At 36.4% G+C, this 23048-nt stretch overlaps 2 protein-coding genes and 1 non-coding gene across 6 annotated transcripts in view; 1 reads left to right on the top strand and 2 right to left on the bottom strand.

The window, feature by feature from the left end:
• LOC136413217 (uncharacterized) overlaps positions 1–23048 on the bottom strand; it is a 34369-nt gene that overhangs the window by 4076 nt on the left and 7245 nt on the right. The window lies entirely within an intron of this gene.
• On the bottom strand, positions 201–11938 carry Pits (Protein interacting with Ttk69 and Sin3A). Its single transcript, XM_066396625.1, has 5 exons — positions 11065–11938; positions 10624–11011; positions 3327–3587; positions 1921–2207; positions 201–1864 (listed from the first exon to the last, which is right to left on the bottom strand). Exons 1-5 carry the CDS (start codon positions 11494–11496, stop codon positions 1739–1741), a joined length of 1494 nt encoding a protein of 497 aa, XP_066252722.1. The 5' UTR covers positions 11497–11938; the 3' UTR covers positions 201–1738.
• Positions 19824–19895, top strand: TRNAT-CGU (transfer RNA threonine (anticodon CGU)). The gene has a single exon. It is a non-coding gene; the product is annotated as a tRNA-Thr (tRNA).

A 23048-nucleotide genomic window follows, 5' to 3' on the forward strand; every position in this document is an offset into this window, starting at 1 on the left:
ATATAATATGTTACACTTATTATTATTACGTAGAGATAGCTTTGAGTATTCACAGCTTAATGTTTATATTCTTCCAGAAGATGGACAACAACTAAATCAAGAGTATTTTTAATTGAAGAATCCGATTTATGGTGCTAGTGAAGGCACCGGTGCCAGCACTAACATTATGAGAGGTAGGTAGGTTAAAATAACCAGAACTGTTTCTCTAAGTTTCAGATTCTTTATTACTTGACATCGACTAACAGCGAAAACGATTGTACAAGCCTTAGAAGTTAATTCATATATTACTATCAAGTTTTCAGTCGTTAAAATAACAACTTATATAAAAATGTACATTTCTGACATTGTCAATACTATAAAATTTACAATACCTAACTATGTCAACCAATTTTTGTTTTACGATTGATGTCAATATTACCAATAGGACATGAATAATGATTTAGGGTCAAATAACAATACCAATATAATATCGAGGAACGAAATCATTACTCCAACAAAAGATTCTTGTGCTTATTAAAGTTTTATTATCGAAAGAGTTTTGCGACGAAATACGAAACTTGCAAAAGTGAATTGAAAATTATAAGAAAGTGGGGGAAACTACCTTCAATTTTTGTGAAAAAAGTAGAAATTTTCAGAGGATTTTCAAATGTGTTATAGACTTCAAAAAGAGCCTCAAACAAATCCCCAATTAGTTGATGACAACTATCAGTGGATTGCCTAATTTAAAAAAGAAATACATAAAAATACGGTAATAATCGCAATTAGGTTTCAGCCATAATATACGTCATTGACCAGGTTTGTTAGTAGTTTCGTTTATTAAATATTAATAAATGTTTAAATACTCTCTTAAAAATTATGAGCGAGTGTCGGAGTTCCTATTAAGCAACGTTCCGTAGAGGAACGTCTGCCATTTATTGACTAGTTTTTCACAATAATTAAAATAATTATTATTTATTCACCTATGGCCCATATTATGTATGCACCACCTTTGCTTGATCAGCGTTGCCGGTCAAATGTCTACCTACTCACAAAGAATGCGCACAGTAAATAACTATAGTTGACTCAAGCATAAAAAAAGTACAAAATAAAAGCTTCACAGTTTACATTTACAGTGATAACTATTGTTGGGAAATAACGAAAACGTCGCCATTGGCGACACTTAGAAGATGGCTGACAAATATATAATATTTACAGCTGAACTAAATCTGATATAAAATGAGAGTTTCACAAAACAACTCTAGAAAAATACAATATTTACAACAAAAACAAAACAAAACGTCTATTCTCAAAACAGTGTGGTCACAGTACGTACAACAATTAAAAATCTTTGTAGTATGTAATAATAACGTCACTACAATAATTCAAAAACTCTCGTTCATGAGAAAAATAAAAACTCCACTTTTAACGTGATATATATCCCAAGTTCTATTATTTTCCTCTAGTAGGTTTATAATGTTTTTATACAAGTCTCGGCGATAATATAGCCTGTATAATAAGTAATTCGGGACAGCTGACGTCCGAGTTGTAAACTCTTATCTCCCTCGCCAACTTCTAATGTAGGTGTAGGTAAATAATATTTAAGTTCCACAGCCATATTCAAAAACCCCACTTGAATACATTTTCTTTCCTCCTCAGCAACCGACTTTACAAATACGAACATTCGCCATTTATCCGTTCTCTTTCTAATGGCTTCAGAACTGTTACATCTGTCTTCCATATCTGTCCCATTGAGACCAATTTACGACTCCCTCTCTTTTTTCACCTTATAGTCCTCCCCTAAAATAGTGGCTATTTCTCCTTGCATAAACGCCCAGGGGACGTTCGAGTTTGCCAAAGGACATTTCTCGCCACTAGGACAATAAACCTACAAAACAAATCATTAATGTTCCCAAAACATCAAAATTATAATAGTCAACGCACCTCAGATCCAGCTCCTTGCCTCTTAATACTATCCCTGCTGCAGGGGAAACAAAACTTGTGGTGAGGCACGCTAGGACATTGGACGAAGTGCGTATCCTCTAACCGTTCCTGGCACAAGGTACATTTTAAAGTAGCTGTGGTAGCTGGGGTGGTAGCAGCAGTTGCGTTTTCCGTACTTCCAGCTAGCACTTCGTTGCTTCCAGGTAATGCCCCTGCCTCAGTTGACGTTACTGTAGTAGAGCTAACGTGGCGAGATCCGCTAGATCTACGACCACTGGTAGAACCGGCTGCAAAAAAAACATTCTAGATTAGTTGAAATAAAAAAAACATACATTTTGAAGAGAAACTGTAAAAAAAGTAAATTCCTAAAAATTGGTCAAATTTATCCCTTCACATATTAGAGCTATTGGGTCAAAAATCAGGATATTCGACATTTTGACTCTTTGAAGATTAAACGAAGTAGTGAAATATTTGCTATCTACGTATTATATGCGAAAGTTAAAAGCAAAAGGCGTAAAATCAACTTAACTTGATTTTAAGAAAAGCACGAAAACTGGGGTGGTACTTAATTTATCTTACTTCCAATATGGGATTGCAAGCACTAAAGTATAGTAAATTTTGTCTGTTTTCGTCGGGTATCGAAAGTGATACAACTAGCTCACGCGAAAATTGGACCATGTGTTGTGCTTTTATCCGTCATATAAATTTCAGTATCTTTGAAAACTTCTTTTTCTTCTACTCATCGTATCTCCCTTTTTTTCTCCCCTTTTGAACATATCCATAAGATATGCTAAAAATGTCAAAGTTAAATTTCCAAAGGTTCAAGGATCCATCTAATATTTGGAAAGGATATCAGAGATAAATATTTGAATTACAGTTATAGCCTTTTTATAATGGAATGATATAATTTATAGTGGCTAAATTCTGGATTCTGCGAAGTAAAATGTTGCCTGCAAAGTAATTTTGATGTAATTTTCAGAAAACCTAAGAGAACCACCATATATACATTTTAAAAATAATAGGGGTGCTCGGTTGGCTTAGAGGCTCTTTCAATCAAATTTTGGACATAAACAAAAATCGAGTCGAAACATTTTTTTTTGCTTTCGCCGGCTATATAACATCTGACCTTAATTTTCAGGCTGAAATCCATTAATTATATTACCTACAGGCTCAAATGAAACATTTGCTTAACGGTTTCTCTCCAGATACCTTACAAGACCCATCGTTAATAACGGTACAAATTTAATGCAGAAATCGCCGATGAAAACGTCATCTACTGTGCAAGATACTGCTACACGCTACCTATATACTATACAGAGCACTTCACCTTTTCTCTTTAATCATTTTACTAATATTTGAAAGTAAGACTTCCAGATATGGGAAAATCAGATAAAAATATTTCTTACCTGTGGAATTTGGAGAATGTTGACTACCCCTACTAGCGCTTCTGGGAGCAGAGTTTCCGGGCGGACTTCCCCCCGTTGATCTGGGGCTTCCCGGAGGTAAATTATCGGCAACTGACATTAAAGCAGCCATAGGACTCTGTCCTGAACCAGTTTGAGTCTGGACCTGGGTTCCTGGGGCAGTAGTATTGGCATCTGGAGGAGAGCCTGTTCGATTTAGTGGCGAATTGCTTGAACCGTTTGCCGTAGCTATGGAGACTGGCACTGGAAAGCAAATTTAATTTCAGAACAGTTTGTGGCTAAATGCTAATAGATTAAAATATTTCTACCTTTAGCTGGAAGACAATGTCTATGAAAACCAAAAAAATTAACAAACGTAAATTATGTTGACTAATTGTGATTTCAATCAAAAACCTTCTAGATAGTTACCGGCACCACTTTAATCTATCTATTGACCCTATGTTTCTGAGGTGTGAAAATGTATTATTTGGGAGTTTTACAGCACCCTGTTTATATGAAATTTGATAATAAAGCATACATAAAGTCGACGAATCTAACTAACAAAAAATCCAAAATGAATGTTTATTTTGATGTTAAAATTTTAAGAGTTAAAACTTTTATTTAAATAAGCATTAAACTGTGAACTATAAAGGTCACACAAAGTGGGCCATAAAAGATAATTGCAGTTTTAAACCTCATTTGTTTTTCTCAGAAAAATGTTAGCACCGTACTTCCAGACAAAGCCGGTCAACCTATCGTCCGTAACGAAAGAGGATAACAGCTTAAGAAACTGAGACCAACTCGGCATCCTTGCATTTTGCTTAGGCAACAACGCAATGACGACATTTCCGCTGTCGCTATTAAAAACCTGCGACGTCAGAAAAACCGGTCTCGGTCGCATTCCGAAATGACGACTGTGCCCGAGCCGGCCCGAAAGCGAGCTGCAACGGCCCGTTACGTCACGCGGCTCACTCGGAGGCGTACGAAACGGGGTCACGTGACCGCCATGACCTCTACTCGGCCGTACGCGACCGCCATGTTGGCGGAGACGGCAACTGTTTCGCAAAAAAACGCGTCTACGACGTTTGTCGTCGAGGCGAGGACGAGGACGAGTTTGGCGCAACTTTGTTGATTCCCCACGCCTGCTACTTGGAATTTGTTGTTTAGAGCAATTTCAGGGCTGAATGGCATCGCAAAGGTTGAAAATGCTGAAATGTGTTGTTCAAAAGTTTGGCAAGTAGCCATTATTGGCTTACGATGACGTCTATGTGACGTTGGTCGTTGTCATTATATTTTGCATCTTTATTATTTTGACAGGTGAATTTAAGAATTAACATCAAAATGACATGTATTCTTAACCTTGTAATCAAAATTTTTACCCTTTTGACTTTCTAAATTTCAGTTTTATTTGACGATAATAAACCTAAATTTACCAACTTTCCATGCAGATGCAAATCTGTCTGATTCTTTATTTCAACATAATCAGGTTGAAACATTTCCTGGTAAGTTAGGTTAGTGCCATGAGGGTCAAAGCCAAAACCTCACAAAACAGAAAGTCATTTATTGTAGCGATTTGAATCAATTATCATTAAACTTCTTTTCATTGTGTGTACCAAGTATAAACTAGCCGACTATTAATAGATCGAGTAATGGTGCTTTTCACAGTACTTTTCCACCATTATCTCATTGCTGATCTACCGTTGCATATAGTCACACGAAAAAGTATTACACAACATGCCAGCGGGCTGAGAGTTCGTTAACCCACCAACTAACCTACAAACCATACAAAAATGTTGTTTTTGTAGCCGGTAACTTTCATTTCGCCTATTGAGCAATGATTATTTTAAGCTTTTATGTAACGAATGCGGATATTCTGCCATGTCGGCCAATAATTATTTTAGATTAAGGAAGTTTATGGTTAATTCAGGACGTTCTTTGTAATTTTACTCGACAATTTTTCGGACTTAAATTTTTTTATTACCATCGTTAAAGGCCAGTCAGTGCTTTATGATAATGTAAAAGTATATCGTTGTTTATTATTGTCAGTTACTTGTTGCTTCGCATTTTGTTCTCCAGAAGACGCATAATGTTTCAAATTATAACTGATAAAGACTTGCAATTAAAAAACATACAGTTTTATGACAAAATTGGCGATTTCGAATATCCACTCCCCGTCTGGAAAAATTGGTTATCATTAATAAGAATTTTCATCTTTGCTTAATTATAATCGCAAATAAAATTATAGACATCCACCAACGTTCAAACAGTACTTGGCGAGTCTAAACCTTCTAACAAACTCAGATTGACAAATGTATTGTGTACAATTTTCTGTCATGCATTGGTTTTAGCACTGCTTTATTATTATTTATTTCTTATTCAACCATTTGGTGGATCATAAGTCTCCTCATTGAAAAACTATTTGGATTTTCAATGTAAGTATCTGACCTAGGCAGCAACAGGTGCTTAAATGCCTTTATACTCAACACCTGTAAGATTAAAACACCTGTTCCTCAAAAACCAGCTTTATTTGTCTGTTCAATGTTATTGTAGCCTTTTCATAAAATATTGTCTACACCAATTAGGAACAACTAACAGAGTTTACCAACACAACCGTAAACATCCTTATCTTCCTCATTAAAATATCATTATACGTTTGTTGGTAACTGTCTAGCAATAGAAGAACAGCTTAATTTGAATAATGATGGTAGATAAAATGTGCCAAAATAACTATGTTTAGCTGCACCCTTGGAAAGTTTTAAACTACTGTTTTATCTGTTTTTGAGTTTTGTTTCAACAAGGTCTTTCTATAGCTGATAATAATATCGAAATTGTGTTTGCAAAGCAATGAGTGACGTAAAAACAGATTGACAGAAGCTTTATGGTTCTACAATCTACGTCATTATAAAGCATATGTCATTTTCACGTTATTCCCTAGAGAAGAACCGCTTCACAAACTGAAGATCACAATCCCGAATAGGGATTCTATTCCAGGTCATTATATTCTTTTCCGCTGTCAGTTCTATTTGAGTCTACTTCCAAATGGTCAAAAGATCGATCTGAGTTTTTCTAAATTTCCAAATCAAGTCAAAGTTACTGCAGCAAAATTCCTATTCAGATCGATATGTATTGTGCTTTTGTATCTATACCAGTTCAGGTTCAGATCAATATTTGTGTACCGCTTGAAAATTATCTGAATAGGAATTGTTTACAATCAAACAAATTACACAATTTTCTTTAGATATTATACAGGATGTGCACAGGGTATTCGGAAATAATGCATTTATTGCTCTTTTATCAGTTTCTATATAAACTATTCTTGAGCATGTATTCCGCAGCATGAACATAACATCAATTGGTAATTTTAGCTATTTTGGTTCCCTCCACGAGTCTCAACTGTTCAAAAATAAGTTATATGGAGTCCACATAGAAGGAAAACCAAATCCAAACGTAAACATAGTAACTGTGTACAGCCTCCAGGTGACTGACAACCCAGGAGAATCAATATCACCGTTTCATTGACCTACGATCTGAAACCGGGTGGATACCGCATGACAGCCATTCTGGCCATTACATGATTACTACCGAGAAAAATTCCTTGGAACAACGGTATCTTCGAAAGGGGGCCAACCAGCAGGTTACAAGACAAGCACAACTATTTCTTTCGTCTTTCTTGTGTATAGACAGATTAGTGTAAAACCAGTTGTGAAAGCTAGGCCGTGACGTCAGCGCAGCATGGTGGTCTTTGCCGCGTTGCCGTCGCTCTGCGTCGACGTTGTCAAAGTTACCTGGATCGATATTGCCTCTATTTGTTTATGTAATGTGTATGAGTTGGGAGAATTAATGTGAATTTGTTGCGATGGCTTCGCATTATGAAAAACAAACACGAGGGCCTTCCGTTCAGAAAGTATTTCTTGAGCAATTAAACGCCTATCGTGTTTACAACAACGCTAGCTACAGCAATAACAAACAGAAATAAACCACTCAATCAGCATTTTTACAACCAGAGAAACAGTTCAAAGAAACCTCTGTCTAAAGGCCACGATTTATTTATGGAAGCACACCAGTACCACGTGTTTATGAGACCATTTCCATGTAAACATAGATAAATTTAGCCAGGATAGGCGGCGACCAGGAAACCTGTTATTAAAATGAAGAAAAAGTTTGGTCGAAACTGGGAAGTGGCATGGTTGGGTCGTTTCGTGCTGACAGACGCCATTGTTGGCTTCGTTGTGCAACGCGTATAAGCAATAAGCTTTCACTCGTAGCGGTCAACCTTGTGACGTCACGGCGCGGCGGCCATGCCAGCCGGTTCCGCTCGGTTGTGATTGCTCTAGTGCTTCCAGTGTTGCCAAGTACGAGCGATCATCCGTAACTGCATTAATCTCTTTAATAGTTCTATGATGATTTGATCATTTCGATTTTTCTTGATTAATCTCTACAACACGTATTTTGGATGTTCTATTGCAACAATCTCAACAACCTTGCCCCTGACATCTATGACCTTGTTTTACGACTATCCTAATTAAGCGATTCGGTCACGATGGTATAATAAGCTCGAACATTCATGCTTTTGTTTCCAAATACAACGTGTTCGGATAGATTGCACTGTGAAGGTGCACCTGCAACCTTGCGTGCTGCTCTGTGGCTAATCGCTCTAATCTATACCTATAAATATAATTTAGGATTTATTGTTTCACTAAACAATTTTTAATAGTTACTTTCTAGAAATGCTACTGCTGCTGGTTTTGTAGCTGCAATGTTGTCAGATCCGCGTCGGGATACAAAAATAGATCGCGAGAAATATCGTTTGTACGTAAGCTCCGTACACAGGAACAAACCCATTTCGAAAGTTTTGCATTACGCACTACATATTGGCAATTGTAATGGGGAATTTGGGTGGCCTTGAGAAATTACCGCAAAATAATGAAGTGTACATACTCGGAATACATTTACATTATTATTTGCTTAAACTCAAATTATTGCGCAGTTTCGTGACTCACTCCGAGCAACCATGTAATTGTAGGCGGATTTATTTTCTTCATACACATTTTTTTTTAATCTGCTATGTCTGTCCTTGAAATAAAAGTAATTTCTCACGGTACTAGGGCCCATGAACGTCTGCAAGCAGCAACCTTGCATCTGCTGGTACCGATGCACCGAAGCATAAGCTCTTTGTTACATCTCAATAACCCATTAGAGGAGTTTTTGTTGCGTTAAAGAACGTTCCCGGTACAAAAGGGAGTAGGTAGTGTGGGAAAATCTAGGTCAATGTAAAACACAAAAAAAGGTTATGCCCCAGCTGTTTTATAAAACAACATGTAGATGTATGTTGCAGCTACACGTTGTCTTAATTGATATGCGTAAGATGTTTAGTTGGTACGTTAGTACTATGGCTGAATATACAATAGGCCATTATTGAGTTAGTTTGCGTCACTGTCATCGAAAGATGCCGTGTTTGCCACGAGTCAGCACTCTAATAATAGTACCAGTAAAGTACCTCCTTGCTGCATAGGAATTATAAAAATTTTGTATTTTCGCAGCAAATTCGCCAAATATTTTTGATTAATCTATTACACATGTATACTACCTCGGGATATCGGTATATCGAAATCCCCGCCATCAATGTTAAACCCGGTTGTAGAAAAAATGAAGTGCGTTACTGAGTTCTACGAAAAAATGCTATCAGAATCCGTTTTTACCGACGGTATCTATGAAACCAAGATTACGACGACTTCTTTGCCACTATCAACTTGCGGTTTTAAAAAATCGTGCGAAGGAAGCCGGAAATTGTACGTGTGTATCTTCAATAATAACTGAGACATCTCGTAAAATTGTCAAATTTGAGATGCCCTGTATATTTAAAGTTAATGTTATATTTTTAAGTATGTAAAACTCCTAACTCCTTAAATTTCCTATGTACATCACGGCTTCTCAAAATGTTGGTATCAAAGTAAATTCTAGTTAGTTCATGTTCTGTGACCTTAAGCCCTACAAATATGGCTTTCTCTAGAATAGATCTAATGAAATACTCATATGCATAGTGACCCCCAAAATATTTAGTGAATCTTTAATATCAAGTTTCAGTATGACTTGAGTTTGATTTTTTTTTTGTTTGGGAATAACGTGTCACATACAAGTAGGAGTTTTTAAGCGGTGGAATTACGCAGCATTTTCAGTCAAAACTATTTAAGAATAACATTTATCCTGTACTAGGGATGGGATAAAAACTTTTGTTAACCTTTCGGTGACGAATCTGCCACCGTTTTTTAATTATTTCATTAATATAATTAATCGGACTAGAGTGTATGGAACGCGAATATGCAAATGTATGAAATTCTCTGAAAATTCTTTGTTATTGCTGAGAAATGACATTTGTAATTCCTTTATAAAGGGTAAATGTTATTCTCAGTTTTAACTATCAATAATGTGCATTTGTACCGTGTTATATTCTCACCAAAATAAAAGAAAAACTAAATAATCCGTTTCAAAAACACAGAACAACTTGAAGTATCGACTGAGCGATAAAACGAGGCGGCAATAATCGCAAAACGTCCAAACATAGATTTTAGTTAAAATTTCGACTCAAACCATATTGCGTATAAATCAGTGAAACCCTAAAAGTTACCCAGAAAACGACAAAGTCCTTGAAAAATCAAGCAAAGTTGATTTATTTGTGGCTTGCTTATGTACTGAGGTTTGGCCTTTAAAGGTAAACATCAATGGCTTCTTATAAGAGAATTATTTAAAGGGGTTTTTAACTTTCAGTAGTTGACAAAATGTAGTATATAGTGTACTCGCATATAATGATCATCATACCCTCAAAAACGTCTCCATCGGAACTGATAGCCTTCGTTATGTGCTTGTATAATAACATACTAATATTTCTGTGCATGTTTAATTATCACGTAGAAAATTTATGTGTCATAACCGTTTGTTACACATCAGAAAACAAGTATGACATTGTCACGTGTTTCACAAAATGCATAACAATTAAGCAACTTTCATCTTCACTTGATCTGATAAATATTCCATTTTATACGCGTCGCACACAGAGAAAGACAGTAGATCCAGGATACGGTAATAAACAATTAAAGGTCCCTATTTCTTCATAATCAGAAAACCGACCTTCCCGATCGCGATTATTGTTGTTGTCAAAGCCAAAAAACAAGGAATCTTCGTTTTCTGACGTAAAGGTTGACGACGCTTGCAAACAAAACAATAAAGTCTGAGTTACGCTCTAGACAGTGTGACGAGAATATTCATGTGACGTCATGGCTTGGGCAATAAGGAAGACACTTACCATTGACTTTAAACGCAGTCCCAGCATCGAAGGATCCAGTTCTCATTGGGATCTTTTCCTGCTTGAAAGATCTTTCCGTTGAGACCACGAATGGTTGAGCCAAAGACACAGCGGGTAGACTTTCGCCTCGGGTTAATGGAGGTCTCACCATTTGTGGCTCCTGCCGTGCACTGCCGTGTTCATCCACTGAGAGCATACGTTTAGAGCCAACATCCCCATTAGAGTGATGGTGCGGATGATGGTCTTCATCATCGACCGTGGATAAACCTCTCTTCAGCCCTTGAGCAGGCATGTTAGTCTGCCGTCCATGATGGTGAGTTTGTAATGGATGATGGGCTGCAGCTGCAGCAGCCAAATGTGTGGGTAGACGTACAGTTGTTCTCGTCACCTGAAAGTCGAGTTTTATCTCCTAAGAATAAGGAGAAAAGCAAGATCACCTACCAAAGCTTCATGTTCAGCTGCTCCATCCACTTGAGGACGGGTTAACCCTTGACCACCTCGAGGAGGTGGTGGTTGGGCGGTAGCGTATCCTTCCAACATAGTGCCCCTGGTGTGATGCATATAGCCCTGATGATGTGCGCCTGACTGGTTTTGTGAACGACCACCAGTGCCCACCTCACCATTCTGGTGCTCCCTATGTGTTTTGGTGGTGTGGCTAGCAGCTCTGGCCTCTTGAAAACCATGGGCGCGTTTTAGCTGTCTAGCCGCATCCAAGACCACTTCGATTCGGTCAGCTCCCTCATAATTGACGCAACCACGACAAACAGCTTCCGAAAAATCGTGCACCATGGCCCAGGGCATTCGAGGCAAATCGCACAAATAGCATTGCTGCCTTTTGGCTTGCTGCATTTGCATCACCGACATTTTTACCATATATTCGGTTTATCTCAAATTTTTATTTTAATTCTCCTGCTTCCACTTGTAATCACCACTGTTGACGCACACTGCTATTTGCTTAGCACCATTTCACAAATAATGTTAGAAACAGTTAAACGAGCATTTTGTGTAAAACATTTAACGTTATCTCAACTCGCTGAACATACTTTTGCGGGAAATAGCGCGCACGCAAAAATCACTTTGTAAAGCTGTTCACATTAAACACACTGACGTAAGACGCGACACGACTACGACTCGGTGAACCATTCCTGGTTGACTAAAGATTCCAGGTCCGGTGCGGTTGTGCAAGCGCCTGATTGCGATATTGGAATTGCTACGTTGTCATGTTTTCTGATCAAATATACCACTGTATGGTACCGGCATTCAAAAGAATTACTTCAAATTTATTTTATTTTTGCACTGATTTTAATGTTTTATAAATTTATTTAGCCTGTAAAAAGCTGCAAGAAGTTTTTAACAACGAATAACTGTTACTTAAAAGAACAACAAATCACGCAGTAACCGACATGATAAGATCCGTTGTTTACGACTGACTCAAACCGAAGAAGCGTCGCAGTGACAACATTGTCTGGTGGACACCAAAGGTTCCAGTTTACAACCTAAACACATAAACCGCTCGATGCCGCGCGCAGCTTGTGACGTGTAGCCCCATTGCCGCCATTGGCTGTGACGTCACGAATGTAATGATTAACCGACCGGGTCTCATTTACCCAGGTCGCCCCTGCCCCTGCACCACTACTGGTTTAACTCGCTCATGGCGTCCACGTTGCCACCTCCACTCAGCGTGCTCGACAATAACTTTATAAACATTTAGCTTATTCAGCTACAGCCTGACCGGGACCGATGATCTAAACTAAGGCAATAGTTTTAATGGTACTGTTATGTTGTTGCGTGTGTCAATGAGAGTACTGATGGCGTAGCCGTGAAGCGGCAACATTGGGCGGAAAGTGCAATTCCAGGGAATCAGAAGTAGACAATCGCTTTCTGAGAAGAGAATAATTATTGAATCGCTCCTTTTTTATCCAGACCCGCAGATATTCTAGTTGAACTTATATTCTGATTGATAGAAAAATCGTGGAAAACAGATGTTTTCTCCTATATAAATCACTGGAGAGTGACTGAATGGAACAAAGGAGTGAGGTTAGAAATTCAGGAAATGTCAAAGTATATTCATAATAAAGTTTGACATTTCATGAATTTCTAACTTTATCCATTTACATTCCACCACTCTCAATTATTTATAAACCGGAAAAAAAATCTACTTTCCATCGCAATGAGAATGCACAGGGTGGAGATTTTTAGGGATGATTGCTGATTTTTTGTTTATCACAAGAGTTCAAATTTTTTACTCTGACATATATTGTTACTCACTACTGACATGACAGTCAGAAATAGTTCACGCCAGCAATGCACAACGCAGTATACAGTTTTCTTACTACTAGACTTAACTAGATTTTACAAAAGTACAATAAATTTCCCTAAAATAAGAATAAATAAAACCCAAAATACAAAAAAACCACGGGTGACGACTCCTAACGTCAATTGTGACGTTTGATTTGACATTAAATTCCGTTATAACCACAAATAAAACAGCAATTGGGTATGACATTGTAACGGATTAGCTTGCTAGGTAAATAATGAGCCAAATACATATTATTATTAATCTATTATTCAAGTGCTTTTAGAAACAGGGCGAGAAAATCCACTTTACAGTCATTCAACACACCCAATAACGGTGTCTTATAAAGCTAATGAAAATAGTTAGGACAAAAATTGAATTAAATCTTGTATAAAACTCATGGCATCAATCTGTTTATTCCAAGCTTAAAGCACTTGGGCCACTCGCTAACGCTCGGAGACTCGATTATTCTTCTCGTGAATAAACAATGGTTTAATTTACTTGTTACATAAATAACTAGTATTGTTATAGTATAGAAGGCACCACCTTGTACACCGATTTCAATTTGTTCCCCTTCGTTTTTGAGGATTTACGAAATTGTTCTAATTTTACCCAACTACCAACAACATTATTGCTCACGTCTGAGATTTTCAAGAGTTTATATTACAAGGTGAAGTCATGCCAAGTAACTCCTTCGGAAAATAAACAAGACCGGCTGTTTGATAAGTCATAAAGATGTCTTTACCGCAAAACGTACCGTGTAAACTGTTTAACTTTACCAGTAATTCGAAATATAAACATTCAGTGTGCCGAGGAACACGTTATTTATTGCTGCTTCTGAGTTTCAAATCTGTATTTCCATAAATAACTTCTGTTTGGCGTACGTGCTGGGTACCTCAGCAAAAAGTTTTCCCAAAAAATGGAAGTAATGTAATGACGCAAGTTGATTCCGAATAATGTCAAGAAGGTGCTTATCATTGATCTAAATAAAATCCTTAAGTGATCTAAAGAAATAATAAATTGGAGGATCTGCTGATTAACGGTTTAGTTGTCCACATCATCAATCGACACAATACACACTTGGCAACGGCGATCTCGTCAAACTTTCCATGGGCCTAATCAATTCAATACTCGTGAGTGGAATTATTTACTTGCAGATCCACTCGTAGTTATCAGCCTGCACGCCCCGTCTGTCTGATGATGGCTGTTTAATTACCTTATCTATCTCGGATTTGTCTTTAATCCAGCAGATGTTATTGTCCTAATTTTTATTTTCGTATTACGCAGTTTTACTAGAAAACGCTTAATACATGATAAGGGCTTATCGCCTATTTACCTTCGCCGTATTTATAGTACCCGTGCATGGCAACAATGCAAGATAAAAGTACGCGCAAAAACTTACATACTGTCGTTATTTGTCAGATATTTCGAATTACTACGTAAAGGTCATTGAGAAAAACATTTTAGATCGATTAATATGTTTCTTGGCAAGGATCTTACGCCCACTTTTCTCAAGAATTATTCTGAATCCTTGTCGTAGTTTCACACACAGAAACTTTTTTCTTTAATTCAATCCCAACAAGTAGCCTTATCCAAAATCAATGGAACTTTCCAGAGTGTATCCACATGAGATTCCGTATCATTTGTCAGGGACTGTACCGTCTCTGACGTCACAAAATCGATGACGACTCATCGCGCTAAAGCTCACCCACACCCACGCAACAAGATTGAGGCTCTATCGCGGTATTGTCAAGTTTAATCCCAGGAAATAGTCGCAGAAGTTCAGTCGAGATGGTTCTAATGTGCTGTTGGAATACAAAGAGTGTACTCTGGAAAATTAATGGAGTAGCCGGGATGAATGATGATCAGGAATGTCCTTTAAAATATTAGAGACAAAAAAGTCTCGTATTTTCGTTTGTTGGATGTATTTAATTCATACGTTTGTAGTTTCATACTTAAAAATTTTTCCCTACATTGAACAACCTGATGAAATTCGAGTAACCAAAATATTATTAGACGTGTATTTGGCATACAGCAAGCGTTTGCCAAGCTTGGAAAACTTTGAATGTATGTGTGTATATTTTTACTACACCATTAAGCGTGTATTTTTAGGTCCGCTTCCTCTGTTAACTGACTTTACAGCCAGCGCCATGCCTTTCCCGTCTGGTCCGCATTGAAACGCAAGTTCGTTTGCGTGTTTTTTTGTGATTAATTTTAGTTCAGACCCTTCCTCTACCGATTTGCGTGTCGGTTAATTTTAGCCAGCTCCCCAATGTTATATCTTCCTCGTCCTTTTTCCTTTACAGTGCGACGTTGCCAGCAGACACATCTAGCCTCTTTTTTGAGAAATGTTTCTATTAAATTTTTTTAATGTTTTTTTTTCAATAAAAACATTGAAATTAGCAAGTTTTTTTTTAAGTTCAATTTTATCTACGCAACTCGTCAATATATCGTTTTTCCTACATGTAAATTGTAAACTTATGTGGCAACGCAACATTTTCCTCATTGACTATTTTCGCTTACCTGGCGTGACTATGGTCGTTAAAATTCAATTATTCTAGTGTTGCACTTCGCTGTAGTGTGGGCCGCTGGTAGGGGCCATCCATTGGCTATTTTCAGAGATTCCAGTGAAAATCGAAATGCACACGTAGGTGATCTTGTTTTCTAATCCAATTGGCAGACAAAATTTGGCACAGGTCCTGCCCCTACGGCAATGCTCCATCAATAAAACTCGCCAATGATCACCCACCAATGATCACTCTCTAGAGATACATATGTGGATATACGTCATCGAACCCATCTACAGGGTCGTTCAGTCGGGGTATTGGGATATTTAGAATTTAGAATTACTCTTAAAAAGGCGATTCACCATAAATAAAAAAAGCCACAATTAAAAATTTCAAATTTGGAATTGAACGTCCTGTATATTATTCTTGTACTATATGGGCTTCTTCATACTGATTTCAAAAGTGTAGGGGTTTGTGATATTATCTGTATCGATTCCATGCAAATGAATTATTTATGTTTTAATGTGTAAAACGAGGAATTTACAATTTACCTCAACTTCAGTGGGTAAAAAGTGTGAAATTAAGGAATTAAGGTTATTTGTCCGCCTCACACATTATTCTTATAGAACACGTATAATTCGTTTACTGAAAACGATTAGACATAATACTACAAAACTCTATACTATTCAAAGCAGAATGAACAGGCTCACTTAATGTGTTAATTTTATCCTCACAGGGGGTTCCCAGAAAATTCTGTTGCCGATTTTTTTAAATCTCTTCGTACACTCTAATTGTATCCTGAAATTCAAACTTGTTGTATTCTTTTTTTATACAGGATATCTGACTTTTGAAGTAAGGCTTTAATCACATATTCTACGTCCAAAAATAGTACTAATTTACTATATCCGAAAAGCGTCGCCTTAAGGAAATGTAGAATATTGAACGTATACCATCTTTCCTAACATAGAATACCAGTGTTGACCATATACGGCTGCTAATATCATGACACCGTTTTTTTTTTAGGAATCCCGTAGCCTCACATACCCAGTACAATGCATGCCGGAAATAGTCGCAAGTATATTTTGGGTGTTTTGCACTTATTATATCTAGTAGCTTTGACGCCAATCATGACCTATCAAAAGCCTACACATGTCAAGATAACTCAGCTAACATCTCTTGTACAACTGAACCTCGACTTAAACCGATAAGGCAACTCTTGATCAAACATTCCAGAAAACTTCCCTTTAGCACATTAAATTGTAATGCCTGACAAATTTACGGTCTCGTATCAATTAGAACAATGGCGTCGTTAGAATCAACATCACATGTTGCAATCAGGATTATCACTGAGGTGATAACACTTCCATTCAAACACACTCAATACAAACACGTAAAATAACTGCTATTTTTCGGTTCAGTTACCTATGGCATTGCAGGAGATAAGATGGCCAGTAGTCGGGCTAAGGCCATCTCGTGCGTCATGTTCGATGTGAGATTTACGTAAAACGAGGGAAAATATTAAATGTGTTATTATATAATTATGGCATGGTAAAAATAGCTAGTTATCTGACTTGGTTTGTTTGGTTGGCAAATATTGACTAATTTGGTTAGTAAAGATACGGTTTGGTGGATTGATTGGTGGCGCTGCGATGTGGCAGCGTGTAGAATAGTACTTAGAATTGAAGGGAAAACTAATATACCCATTCTTTCTTTAAAAGAAAAGCCGATGGGCTGTAGGGATAAATCAGAGGGGAAGTCTCTGCAGCTGACCTAAACAAATCCGAACTAACCTTAAAGAGCATATGCGCCCACTAGAATTTATTGTTAACGGAGCATTGATAGCTAAACTAAAAAAATCCCAAGTCATATGAAAGGCATAAGATTGTTCATGTTTAACGATTTGCGTCAAAAACCGGATTCTAATTTAATTATTAAAGTTTTAACTGCATTAGTTTCTAAAATAGCTACGCGATTAACGTTACACCATCCAATAAAAATATAACTGTTTTGTCGATAAACGTCCATAATTTAGGCCAGCGGCTGTTATTATGCACAATCAAAAAACGTTAATTATTGTTTCGTATTATCATACATAACACTGAAGGACGAAAAACAAACCGGAGTTTCAAAGGCCACAAACATCTCGTCGTTTTTACTCCTTATCAACAAATGATAAAAACGACGTCTTGGCGTATACCCGGTGTTACCAGCGAAGCATCACATTTAAAAATACTACCATGCCAGACGAAAATAAAACGATCTGTCATTCCTTGGTCAGAAATACCAGCACGTGGACCTGAATCGGGACTTCTTTAAATTTTTTTGGCAAAGGACGCGCCTTCTTTCTATTTTGGCGACCGATTATTATTTTTATGTAGCTACTTAATTACAAACGACAACACTGTATAGTTGATATAATGGACCGAAGAAAGAAAGGAAAAACAATTACGTCAGCGCGTGTTTACCGGGTGATACCATGTTAAATTCACGTGCTTCGCGCAATACAGAGTGATTTTTAGTCCATTATTTATTATCTCTCAGAGGGTCGCAATTCATTTATCTATTTGTAATTAAAATGTTCAGAAAGGGTGTAGACCACACTAACTGTTTAAAGTGTCGAAATATGACTGCAACGAATTAGTAAAAAATCACTCGAACTAATTCCGGATATTCAGGACACAATTATCTCTCAATCCTGCCCTGTATATTATTTGTCTCGTGCAATTATCAATACTTAGTTATTTCTTATAATCAGTGTTCAGTTTGTTTGGGTTATAAATTACGTGATACTCCATGTTTTTAAGTATGACCGGGTCAGACGAATTTCTAACATCGGTTGATGACATGTTTGACTCTAACCAATCATATGTAATAACCGCACTCCTTACCCTACGTCATACTTTTCATTCTATTAGCTATCCGTATTAAATGATTTTAGTTGATTAGTAACTCCATTTAACTTTATCTATATCTATTTTGCACATGTACGAGCGATTTCACATTTGTGGGTAATTGTACATTAAGAAAACGTTAAAATTATATTTCAAGGCTAAGGATGTGATAATTAAGTTAAGTAAGTAGACAAACTCTAAGAAATACATTTTCAGTTCATTTTAAGACAATGTCACTCTTAATTTCGAGTAGTTTAGAACACCATTTTACGGGAGATCCGACCATTCAGATATTCGTCCAGTTAGGTTTTCCATTGTCTTTGTTTTTTATAGCATTTTGCAACGAGTCATACATACGCAGATAGGTTTAAACAACCATTTTGTCGTACTTTTTAGTGTGCACTTTTTAGACACACAAATTCGCCATTAAAGTTATAATAAATAGATAGTTCTTACTCCTAACACTATATTAGACATATAATATATGTATATTTAGCAATAGCAAGTATTATTAGTTCCCCATCGAGAAGTTTAGCAACCAATGAACGCGAAACGTAAACAAACCTAAGGAAGTAAGTAACAAATCATAATCTCACATGGAATTTTATGTTAAATTAAAGGTCAGAGTTACTTGCTATCTTATGTTTGCGTTTTACCCTCCAAGAGCTACATTAATTTTTTGTCTTTCCAATAATTTTTTCAATATCCAAAATCAATCGTATTTAACAAACCTGGAATTTCGATCTTACTGCCAAATTATTAAAAATGATTTTTTTAATTTGACGAACGGTCCTCGGAGGTGCCATCACAATGAGGTGAATTTGTCAGCCTTGAAAATTCCAGGCTTTATTTTTATAAATCATTTTGATGTCATTACCGGCAAATGGCCTAGCGATCTCGTAAATCGCCAGAGATGCGAAGTCGGTTAAGTCGGGGTAGAGATGTTTTCAGTTGTAAAAAATTCCGACTATATTTGAAAGTGTTCGAAAAATAAATTGCTTCAATTCTGTGGATTTATTTCAGAAACAGCTTTAATCAAATTTGAAAATGAAACATTTCGAAACTTCGGAATTGTCATCAAATTCAGTTTTTTTAATGCGAAGCGCAGTTATTTTCTTTAAATTTTGAAGACCTTTGATTCTTTGAACCATATTATATCATACTTGTGATAAATGAACACACCTAGATATGGCAGTTGTTTAAGCACTTCAAGTCGTTTGACAATTTTTTTCGAAATATAAAACAAAAATTTGCATATAATCGTGCGGTAAACTAACGTATTTACAGCCCACTTCTGCCAACTAAACCACAAGTGTGCGTGTAAAAAAAAAACCGCACGCAGATTATTGTCGAAAATAGCACATTAAACACGGGGAAAAAATTTAATTGAAGAAGGCAACTGAATATTGCCACACTAGAGCCGGCGCAGTCAGTCGCAAAATATCCTCACAATCGTGTGGACTCGCGCGATAAGAAAACCAACCTTGTAGCCGACAAACATCAGCAGCCTCTTTAGCTCAGTGGTAGAGCACTGGTCTCGTAAACCAGGGGTCGTGAGTTCAAACCTCACAGGAGGCATTAATTTTTTTTTTATTTCTCAATTTAAATATTAATTGTTTTAGTACATTTCCATTTATTACATGTTTGTCTTCTTATAAAGCCTATATTTTTAATGTTTATTTCTCACTTTATATGTATATCAATTGTAATAGAGCATATTTGTATACGCGCGGCAAAAACATGGAACTAATTTATTTATAATTCTGACAGTAATGTTAAAAAAATATTTTCAGCGATGTACCCCTTTATTTTTAAATGCGCATCTTATAAAAAATGAAATATACAGTGGGTATCAAAAATTAAATATGACGTTCAAGTTTTTTTTCAAATAGAATGCCCGACTTTATTATTTCACATTGTAAATGGACACGAAAGTCTAGATACAAGATACTCGCGCTAGTATGAACAACCTAGTAGTGTAAACAGGCAAATTATTTATATGATACTTCCAGAAGTGTGAATTATTGATAATATTGATAATACAAACAACATGTTTTAATCTACATAAGCGCGTATTTTAGTGGAAAACAAGTAAAAAAATTTGTTTTTTGTATAAGAATTTTCTTACCCAACCCCGAAAAAAAATCGTCCATTTGTGGAATAATTGAAATAATGCAAAATGAATAGGCGATCAAAGTAGTAAAAAGTGGTTTGTCTGATTTGGAAAATTCCATTATCTCTTTCGATTTCATGCACGAGGATGTTTAGCTTATTTCAAAAAAAAAAACTTCCTAATACGTGTCTTTTCTGTATATACAGTAAATTGATACCTTATCATTTTGGAAGAAATTGGAAATGCAATAAAAGGATGTCTTTTAACAGTTTCCTTTTAATTTGCATTGCTTTTTTACATAAAACAGTATAGTTTTATTTCAAATCCTGTTTCAAACATCAAAATCCCATTGGCTTTAAAAAAAAACTGTTGTAGGCATTGTCTGAAACTATCTTTTGTAATTTCTAAAAGTAACACCCCCGTTAACAGACAAAAGTGAAATTTACACAACTTACAGTTACGATGGTCTACTAGGCCAAAATCACCCATTCTTACGCAAAACTCTAACAATGTAAGCTAAACACACAACAGCAGCTGCCACCGTCTTATTTTCGTTTTAAGACATCTGCCGAGGGACCCCTTTTAGAAAAATAACTCCACGAACAATGGGCCTGATGTCCTAAGACACGTGGTAAGAAAAGGTGTATAACTATAGGCTTGGCGTATGACGGGACGTGGGACAAAATTAGGAAAATGACGGCCAAATTTTTAGTCCATCAATTTAAGTATACAGGGTAATCGTTTCTGAAGATCAAACATAAGGAACTTGACAACCATAAAAGGTACAAGCTCAGGTAAACTTGTCATTTAGTCGACACCCTACAGAAGTCATCAGATTTTTTAAAATTTGATACCGCGTATTTAATAATTTAACCGACCTCCTATTTTGATTAGCAAGATCTCCCGCTTCTGGAGTCGAGCTGCAGATACCTTGTAGATATGCCCCTACCTTGTGTTTCTGAAAGAATTTTTAAATTTGACAATAAATTGGATTCTATGGAGATTTTAAAATTAGCGATTTTTCTAGTTAAAACGATGACAATAACGAACGTTTTTTCTTTGATAGCAAAATGAGAAAACTGAACCACTGTATGACGTAACAATTCTATAGAGTCTTTATTCGAAGGGCCTCTTTATCTTATTGAATATTTACGGGCCGGATCTTCTTGCCGAAATCCGGTAATCCTTGGGGCGATAATTTTATGGCTCCAAGGGGGAACATCGACTTTGAAACCGGTCTTTTCTGCCCTTCTCAGCGTGTTGAGATGTCTCTTCCGGAAATTTATTTGTCTTACGATTGTGAAGGCCATATTTGTCTGTCAGTCTTTAAAGGTATTATGCCATATGTATTACGATCAAGCAAATTAAAACATTTAATTCATACGATGCTCCTCATATAAAATTCATAATAAACCAAAAGCCAGCAATAACACTGTGATATTTTCATATTCGAAATACAATCCACTAACTTAAATCAATTTTTTTCGAATTTTAACAAATCCAATGCCAAACATATTCCAGTGTCCTTGATTCAGATCATCGACTTTTTTCATGTGTTAAATATCGAGGTTGTCTTTTAAGTAACTCAATAACTATTTATAGAATTAATACCTTTTGGAGAGATAACCTTCTTGTCCTGAATTCACAGAAAATTGAAAGGTTTTTCTCCTCCTGCTCCGGCCCTTCTACTTTAATGATTATTTTTTCAAGATGTTGAGAATGTTTTGTTCAATAATTTTATATTATTCTTACGTAGCTTCGTTTTTATTCTTGTAATATTTACATCATTAATTTGGGTTTTATCGGTAGCTTTATCGATGAGAACTATGTTTTTTTCCAACAATACCACATAATTTGAGTTAATTCTCTATGAGTTCTATTTAGATTCAGGTGCGATTGGGTTATCATACGTCACAGTGGAAATCGGTCTAAAAACTCTGTCAAGAGTCCTGGTGCGTGTGATAATTACTCAGCGATTCGATCGAGTGAAACCGGATTTGCAAGTGGCTGAAATAATTCGGCCATCATTTACTCGCAGATAATGGGTCTCCAGGTATGTTAACCGTACCGAGAACCTTGAGTCGATTTTTTCTTTTCCTCGCATGGTGCTTTTTTAAGTCTTATTTTCGCGTTCATTGGCGTACCTTATTTTACGTAAATAATTCAGAAATAAGTATGTTCTATACGTTTGAGGCGGATTGTTCATTGTTTTCTGTTATTTTGGTTAGGAATAACACGTCACACACACATGTAGGGGTTTTGGAACGTTGTAGAAAATAGTATGGAGTTTCACAGATGCAGACAAATACAAATTAACACGCCACAACAGTAATAGTAAAACTCTTAATTTTTACGGTATTCATAAGATCTACAAAAATAATATACCCTTAAGACCTATTGTTAGTAGCATAAACTCGTCCACATTCACTGTGTAGATTTTTATTAGATATCTTAAATTCATTAGTAGGAAACACAGATTTTTACATTAAATATTGTAGGTATTTTTTAGAAAAATTAGAACATATACATTTGGCCCCATATTACGCGTTGGTAAGTTTTGACCTTTCTGGGTTATTCACAAATGTTCCAGTTCACAAAACTTTGAATTGCCAAAAATA

Source organism: Euwallacea similis, chromosome 13, assembly GCF_039881205.1.
Source record: "Euwallacea similis isolate ESF13 chromosome 13, ESF131.1, whole genome shotgun sequence".
Classification (NCBI taxonomy): Eukaryota; Metazoa; Arthropoda; class Insecta; order Coleoptera; family Curculionidae; genus Euwallacea; species Euwallacea similis.